The 8,757-nt window shown below is 60.1% G+C and overlaps 1 protein-coding gene across 1 annotated transcript in view; it reads right to left on the bottom strand.

Annotated features, from left to right (window-relative positions):
* The window catches only part of EEIG1 (estrogen-induced osteoclastogenesis regulator 1), a 36,530-nt gene extending 27,779 nt beyond the window's left edge, over positions 1-8,751 (bottom strand). The window contains exon 1 of the mRNA XM_024762238.1: positions 8,221-8,751. Within this exon, the coding sequence (XP_024618006.1) occupies positions 8,221-8,366 (146 nt within the window). The 5' untranslated portion in view covers positions 8,367-8,751. The remainder of the gene's footprint in view (positions 1-8,220) is intronic.
* Positions 8,752-8,757: the final 6 nt, after the last annotated feature.

The raw sequence follows: 8,757 nt of genomic DNA on the forward strand, positions 1-8,757 counted from the left end.
AGCTGCCCGGGGGGCGGGGGGGGGTGCCCACACACAGAAGGTGCGCAGGAACTTGTCCCTGAGGGACTGGGGGTTGGGGAGCCGCAGATGTGCTGCCTCTGTGGGTCTGCAGAGAGTCCAGCACTCGCTCAGAGGAAGTGGTGGGAAGTAAGGGTGCCTTGCGTGCAAAAAGGGCGCAGACTTCTGCCTTCCCCAGTGCCCTCCCCAGCAGGTTTAGTCTGGTTTCAGCTGCCAGGTGCAGGGCCCTGTGCGAGCAGGTCGCCCTGATCTCGGGAGCCCTCCCGCCTCCACGTAGGCACCCGCACCCCATTTGATGGAGGAGCAAGCCCAGGCTGAAAGGACAAGGCTGTTGGCCATGCTCACAGAGCCAGTGAGTAGCTGCCGAGGTGCCTCCCGGGGCAGGCACCAGTCCCCGCCCCCTCCCCATCCCCCTAGGAGCATCCCCACTCCACACACAGGGTCCACCCGACACAACCCATCGGTGCGGCCAGCTGCCTCTCAATCGCAGCCTCTGAGCCCAAGGCAGTGCCCAGCTGCATGGTATGCAGGCGAGGGCTGCTCCTGACACGCGCTGATACCTCCCGCACCAGGGTGGGGAGGGGCTGGGCCCAAGCAGCTGGCGGTGACTGGCACTTGGGCCGGCACCATCAGTGCCCACGCTGGTTCAGGGCCAAGGGAGAGAAGTTCCAGCCCTGCGCCAGCGCCAAGCCTCAGCAGGAAGCCCCAGGAGCGTGATGCAACAGAGGCCACTCCGGCCCACGGTCTGGGGCAGGAGCTAAGACGCTTGGCCCACAGGGGTGTACAAGGCCAAAAGAGGTCAGGGAAGGCCTCCCAGAGGAGGTGGCTCTCGGGCTGAGCAGGAGGTCAGCCAGGTGAAGAAGCGGGGGAAGGGAGCTTAAGGACAAGGCAACTGCAGAAGCAAACAACTAGAAAAGTAAAGTGTGGTAAAAGTCAGGGAGCACCAGGGGCCTGCCACCCACCGAGGGCCCCTGGCTTTCTCCCCTGCTCCCCCGTCCCCCAGCAGTCTGCCCTCTGCCTCATGTTGGGGGGGGGGCGGTCTTCCGCCTGCCAGAGTGGGTCCCAGAACTGGCTGTGCAGAGGGCCCCTTCCCGCAGGCAGAAGCCCCCTACACCCTAGTCCCGCCCCACCCCGGGAGCACTCCAGCTCTCACTGGCTCGGAGCCAAGCACCCCAAGACAGGGCAGGTTCAAGCCAACAGAGGCAAGAAAGTGCACAGGCCCCACTGGGGACCCTGAGCTCCAGCGTGAGGCCCAGCTCCTTAGACACTAGGTGTGCTCCTCACCTGCTTCCCACCCCTCCGGAAGTAGCCTCTCCCCACAGCACCCCTAGAATCATGAGACAGAGACAGCACCCCAGTCAGTCCTGGCCCACAGGGAAGTTCCAGCTGCCACAGAAGGGCAACTGAGGTGCGCCATCCAGCCCACCACCTTGACTCAGCCAGGGATGGAAGGATGGGCGGCAGCACGTCCAGTGCCTCGACCACGTGCCAGGAGCCGAGCTGGACGTTTGACAGGCATTATCTCACTTGGTCCTCCCCAGAACACTGTGAGGCAGACACCAGCAGCCCCTGAGGCTTAGAGACTGAGTCCCTTGCCCAAGGTCAAACAGGCGACAAGAGGCAGAGGACGGGAATGTCCTCCCCAGGCCTGTGCAGGGCAAGCCACCAGCCTGACCAAAGAGGCGGCACGTCCTCCATCGGGGCTCTTTCCTCCCAACTGCGGGCTGGCCACTCCCAGTTGACATCTGGGCAGACGGGGGGGTGGGTGGTTCCAGGCCTGCATTTGAGAGCCATTCCAAGGCCAGGCCACCAAAAGAAGCTCACAGCAGAGACAGAGGGTTTGCAACGGCAGTCCTAAGCAGACACCAAGGCCAGGCACAGGCTGGGCAGCTTCAGGCCTCACCAAGGCCACCAACAGCACAGTGTGACCTCGTGGAGAGCCAGAAGGCCCAAGGGAGATAGGCCTCAGGTCACAGAGCACATCTGAGGCCCTGGGGGCAGGTCTGGTAGCCCCAGAACCCAAAGCACTTGCCAGGCCAAGTGGATAATGAAGAGAGACAGCCCTCGCCCTCGCCCCAAATTAGTTCCAGGTCTCGTTCTAAGCAAATCTGATGTCTCTCCCCTGCTCAAACCTTTCCGTGTCTGTCTGATGAGATGAGGATAAATCTATACTGGTTGCCATGGGTGCTATACTGCTCCTCCCAGCAGTGGGCAAGTGACCGCAGGGTCACCACCCAGCAGTCACCAGACTCCACATACTGAGTTCCCAGGCTCGCGAGGCCCGTGAGCAGACTTGCTAGCAGCTATCACGAGGTCCAGGCAGGGCTTCGCGAATGCAAGTCAGGACTCCCAGGTACTGAAGAAGCAGAGCTCAAAAGCATTCGGGGCCCTCCGACACACGGTGTGGTTGCTACTGAGAACCCCTGGCCAGAGCAGCTCCCAGAACAGAGATCAAAGTGAGGAACACGCCTCAGGGAACAGGCCTCGGGGAACAGCCCTGGCTCCACAGGGCCAGATCACCTCGGGTCAGGGCTCTGCCAATGCCAGGCTGGCAGGCAGGTGGCAGGGGCTGCCAGGATGGCACCTGCCAATGGTGTGGCCAGCTGGCGGCAAAGGCTGGGCTCAAGGAGCAGACACCAAGGCCGTGCACAGGCTGACCCCAAGGGAGCCCGCAGCTGGCCTGGTGCCACAGCCTGGCTGCCATGGGTGGTCTCTGCAGCCTGCCAGCAAGATCTCTCTCCACAAGCACCCGCCTCCTCAGGCCCCAGCCTGTGCACGGAAGGCCTTCCACAGGGGCCCCGGGGAGCAGGCTGGCCCGAGCAAATGAGGGAGGCAGGCCACCGTCAGGGATCCAAGGGCATGCAGGGGCTCAGGAGGAGCCCAGAGCAGGCAGCCCACGGAGGAGGCAGCGCAAAGGCCCTTGGGCCACATGCTGCCACGTGACACCGTTGCTCCATCTTCTGATTTAAAAGACTTTTGTTTATGCTGTCAAAAACTCTTAGAGCACTGTATAGGGCAACAAAACCCCAGCCGCATTTGGCCACTGCGCGCTCTCTGAACTTCCACCTTCCAGCACCGACTAAGTGCTGGGTGTGGTGCCAGGAACTTGAGGACAAGGAAACCCACCTGCCGGCTCTACCCGCCCAGCTTCTCGCCAGTGTGCCCACTCTTCTCCCTCTGCCTGCCACGGCCCAGCCAGGCCACAACTCCACCTTCCCTTACTGAGTACCGGTCAGGCACCCTGGCACCTTCTCCACCTGGCAGCCAAGAGCCAGCATCCTAATTGGCAAACCGGGCACACTGCCCCCCTGCCCCTCGGCTGGACCCCCAAAGCCAGGCACTGTCCAGCCCAGCTACCCCCATCTTCACCTACTGCAGCCAGCCCCGTGCTGCCCCTCTCCATACCCCAACCGCGCCAGCCCCTTGCCTAGATCACTGACCAAGTGCCTTCCAGCTGGGGGCCTCTGCCTGACCTCTTCCCAAACTCATGGAGCTTATGTTTTCAGGATGGGGCACGTCACTGTGATAGGGAGGGCTTTCCCTTTGGCCCACAAGGCTCCCATGAAGAGTCCCTTCCTCAGGGAAGCCCTTCCTCTGTGATGCCCATAGGCACACTGCCCCCACCCCACGGGGAGCTCCATGGGAGCAAGGCTGTCTGGTCCCGGTCACCTCTGAAAGCCCAGGGCCAAGAGGGTGCTCGGTAAATGTGGAAAAGGGACCTGCGCCTGCCAGCCTCCTCCCCCTCCTCCTCCTGCCCCCTCCCCACTCGGCCTCCAGAGCTCCCGATCTGTGAAGGGAAGTGGATGCCCTGCCTGCCTTAGGGTCCCACTGCACCTCCACCTCCCTGCACCCTCGGGCCCAAGAGACAGAACTGTGATCTCCACACGACCCTCCCTCCACATTAAGATGTGCATGACAGCAGGCCTCGCAGGGCAGCAGATTCCAGTGGCAGCTGCACCCTTTTCCAAGGAGGGAGGGAGAGGGCCTCGGGGAAGCAGAGGTCCAGCCAAGCCTGTGGTGTGTGTGTGTGCAAAGACCTGGCCTCCCCAGGCCCGGGCACAGGGCCTCCAGCTGCAGAGCTGACCTGTCCAAGGTCTTCTTCATGCCCCCCACAAATCCCAAACATCCCTCGGAGGTCTCCCGTCCCGGCCTGCTCAAGTCCAGGCCCACAGAGAGAAGTCAGTACCTGTATTCTGAGCAGGCATGCCCTCTTTCAAAAGGCTGCCCAAATAAAAACCCCACTGAAGAGACAGTTGAGAATTCAAAGCTGCCAAAAAGAAAGGACGGGTGGGAGCCTGCCCAAGTCACACAGTCTGCTTCTTAGACAGCCTGGCACCCAAGTGCAGAGCAGCAAGAGCCATCGGAGGGGCCCCTCTTCTCTTTCTGGCCCAGCCCACCCCTTCATGCAAAGAGGGGTACTGCACAGCGGACAGAAGTCGGGGCCAACCAGAGCCCATCCAGCTGTGCCATTAGCTCCTCCTACGAAGTGACCCTGAACACGTGACTTCTCTGCCCCCAGCCTCAGTTTCCCCATCCATTGGCCAAGGAGGCTCGCTCTGCCTGTCTCCTCCAGAGAGGACTTGCTGTAAGGTAAATCAACGCCTCCCTCTCGCTCCCTCCCGCCACCAGCCACGTGCATGGGGCAGGCCACAGGACCAGTGCCAGCTGGGCACAGAGACCTCTCAGGATGTTTGGGATTCCTCCTGCCTGAAAGACAGATTGGCTCAAGGCTGGAAGCCTGTGCCCAGCCTGCCCTAGGGAGACCACAGCCTGGTCCACTGCTTCCCGACTCACTAGACTTGGCTGGGACGCATCCCTCCTGGGACCCCTAGGAAAGCCTCCCAGATGCCATTTGGATGCGTCTGCTGGAAGGCCTCTAGGCAGAGACGTTGGCAAATGCCCATTGTGCCCCAGTGCCAGCCCGTGCCTGGCACCAAGTCCACAGCAGTGGACTTCAGCCCCACCCCCACCTGTGGCCCCGAGGCTCCTTTTCCTCAGATCTCACAGGATCTAGCCCAGTGCCTTGAAATGATCCAAATCTGGATTTCCCTGTACCACGCAACCCACTAAAAAGAACCTCCTTCAAAGGTCTGAGGACATGACATGAGGCTGTCGCTGCTTCAAGCCCTCTGCCACCAAGGCAAGGCAGGGCCTTGGAGCCGGACCTGCCCACGTTTAAATCACAGCTCTGCCACTCTCTTGCTGAGTGGCACGGGTCCATCACTTTAGGTCTCTTGACCCCAATTTCCTCATCAGCTCACAGGGTGGTTCAAGGACTCAGCTGAGGTGCATTCGAGGTGCTCAGCAGGTCCCTGGCATCGAATAATGCACAATCAAAGGCAGCTTAAACCCTGATGATAAAATGATTATTTTCCCAATTGCATTTCTAGCCAGATGACCTCGCCGGATGGCCGAGAGGATGAACAGACACAGCACGTGCAGAAACACTCAGCACGGCACCTGGCACGTAGCACTGAACATGGTAGCTGTGAGGATTATGGTTCATAAGGAGGCCTCAGAAAGATGAGGCTGGGGAACAGTGCAATGTACCACCTGTTCTACCTGCTCAAATTGGGTCAGGCTGGAGCTGTGTACCCAGCTGTTGCCATGGCACCCAACACACAGGGAAACACTCTAGCTAGGAGGGTGGCTGCTGCAGGAGTGGAGGCTTGGGCCTGCTTTGCTCAGACACCACCCATGCTGCCACCACCCCCACTCCCTGGGACACGTCAGGGGTCTCCGGGGTTATGGACAGTGTGCTAATAAACTAAGCAGGTCTCGTCACCCCTGACCCTACCCCACCTCCAAAACAAGAGGGCCTTGGCCCTCTGGAGAGGTGGGCTGTGAGGAGGGGCTCCCAGGCTGCAGACCAGGGTGTGTGGGATGGGAGTGGAAGGGTAGGAACCCAGCAACCCCCCTCTGCTTACACCCAAAGCAGCTGTAAAGCAGCCTCAGGTCCCAACGTGTGTGTTCCCTCCAGACACACATGCCCAGCAGCAAACAGGTACCCAGAGCCCATAAGTGCCAAGTTGTGTGGGGTTCAATGTCAGCTCTTCCCTCCTCATGCCACTCAGGTTTCATCCAGGATGAGGGCTGGGAAAGCCTGTTTAGGCAGGCTCAGCCGGGTTCAGGGAATCCATGGCCCCTTGCCAAGAGGGAAGAAGGGGAGAGAGAGGTGAAATCCAGACACTGTGGGCTGAGACCTGGAAATTTCCAGACTTCCCCGGATGAGGGGGCAGGTTTAGGGCAATTGAAAGGCTGACAGGTAGGGTGACAGTGGCCCCAGGGCCTGGGAAGCCAGCTGAGACCTCAGCCTGGGGCTGAATACTAATTCTTCAGTAGGATCCAAGACCCTGCCCCCAGCCCTCAGTTCAGATGTAGGCCCTCTGCTGACTCCACCTGGTCCGCCCAAGACCTAGGAGGGGCTGGGGCCTGGGCTCCTCTACCGTAGTAACAACAGCTGCTGCAACAGTCTGCCTGGTCAGACATGGTATACACAGTACCCATTCCCCATCACAACTCTAGGGGTGGGTATGACTTCTCCCATTTCACAGAAGAAACTAAGGCTCAAAGGCAGAACAGGCTAAAAGCACATCCTGAGTTTGAATCTGGGCTCTGCTGTATTAACGCAGAGAAATCACTGCCTCCTTGAGCCTCTGAGCCACCTCTATAAAATGGGAATAACAACTCTACAGGCCTCCCCCAACCTCCACTCTGCTCCATGGCAGAGTCAACAGGTTAAGTGAGAGGTGCCAGTAAAACAGAGAGCAAAGCACCAATAATTGCTGGTTCTTGGAATCAGAGAGGTTAGGTAACTTGCCCTAGGTCACCCGGCCACTCACCGGCTGACCCCAGGCCCTAGCTCTGAGCACCACAGCCCTTTCCCAGAAAGGCTGGGCTACTCTGTGGGTGGCCACAGGATCACAGGCTTCCCAGGCAACGAGGACAGCCTCCCACCCCCAGAGCAAAGGGCAGCCCTCGTCTGAATTCCTCAGATAAGCAGCTCCCAGCCTGAGCGGACCCAAGTGCACAGAAAAGGCACCCCACCCTGTCCCACACTGGAGATTCCTAAATCTGGGTTAGGCTGTATGCCTCCTCTCCCTCCTCCCAGCAGAACATTCGACCACCAGATTCATCCAACAGGTCTCCAAACAGGCCAAGTTCAGTTGACAACTGCCTCCTTCGAGGTCCCAGGCAAGCCACTTACTCCCTCTTTCTGGGCCTCAGTTTCTCCATCTGTAACAGGCACCCCATCTCAGAACTGTGAGGCAGCTCCAGCTAACTGGGCCCACAAGGAGGCCTGAGGAGCAAAGGGACAGACCAAGGAAGGGAGCCAGTGGGTCACAGGCACTGGGCCAGGCCCTGCCACCGCATCCTCTCTGCTGAAACTTCTTCACAACTTTGACACAGAGACCTGTATTGGGCCCACAAAGTGGCTGAGCTAGGACTCAAACTCCCATCTGTCACACTCCAGGACTATGTGACCCCAGATGGGCCCAGGCAGTGGGCGCAGCTTGGGAACTCAGCCGCCCTCAGCAATGAGCCGGGCAGCTGGACCTGCAGGATGGGGAAGAACACAAAAACTAAACTTGACCGAGCCTCTTTCTTTCAGAGAGGGCAGCAGCCTCCTTGACAAGGGCATTTGCAATGCAAAGCAGTCCAGCTCCAGCCAGAAGAGGGCAGTGACTCAGAGGGGGCTGGGCAGGCCAAAATCCAGCCACCACCCTCCAGCTAGACCAGGAGTGCCTGGGGCTGGACCTTCCCAGGAGCCAGGGAGTGCCAGGGAAACGGTGGCTGGCCCGGGCTCTAAAACATATGACAGCCCTGAGTGGCCAGCTGGGTGCAAGATGCCCTGGAACACTCCTCCCCTTCTCAGCCCTTCGAGGCCAAACCCCGCTGGGCTCTTCATACAAGTCTGCAGAATGGGCCTACTGTGGGTGGTGTGCAAGGCCCCATGAGGGGGCTGAAACAACAGACCCCCAGGTATCCGGCTGGTCACCTGCAGATGGGTGCCCAGCACCCTGCCAGCTTCCTCAGGCCCAGACCTCTCAGATCACTCAGTCCTGCCTTGTGCAAACCTGCCCCAGACACACATAATCTCCAGGACTCTCTGGACCCCAAGAGGCACTTCCACACTCGCCAAGTGACTAGGTGTGGCTCATTATCCCCCTTCCCTGCAGGCAGGCCTGCCCCAGCTCCTACCTTGACGACAAGCTGACAAAATCCCCGCCATCCAGCAGCCGGACCTTGCAGAAGAGGACCCCGTTCACGAAGGGGACCGCAGTCAGCTCCTCCAGGGTGAAAGTGGTTTGGAATTTGAATTTCTTCTTCTTCATCAAAAAAGCCATGAGCGAGTTCCCTGAGTCTGAAGCCCCGAAGGCCAAAAAAAGTGGGGGAGCCAGAAATCCCCAGGATTCCTTTCCCTACACCACCCCCCCTCCTCAAAACACCAGAGCCGGATCCCGCCCAGATGGTAGCTGAGGCGGCAGAGCGGATGGGGATCTGAGTCCGGAGGGCCCTGGTCTGAACTACCAGTCCAGTTCGCAGGCCGGCTGGCTTCACCCTCGAGGAGCTGGGGCTTGGAGGGGTTCGGAGTGGCCGGGGGCTTCACCGGCATGTAAACACTGGGGCATGGCCCAGGGGTCAAGGGAAGGGGTGGCGGGCGGCGCGCGAGCGGCCGCGCTGGCGGACAGCATCCCGAGCCGCGGTCCCTGGGGAGCTCACGCCGCGCTACTGGAC

Source organism: Neophocaena asiaeorientalis, unplaced genomic scaffold (assembly GCF_003031525.2).
Source record: "Neophocaena asiaeorientalis asiaeorientalis breed wild unplaced genomic scaffold, Neophocaena_asiaeorientalis_V1.1 scaffold78, whole genome shotgun sequence".
NCBI classification, from domain to species: domain Eukaryota; kingdom Metazoa; phylum Chordata; class Mammalia; order Artiodactyla; family Phocoenidae; genus Neophocaena; species Neophocaena asiaeorientalis.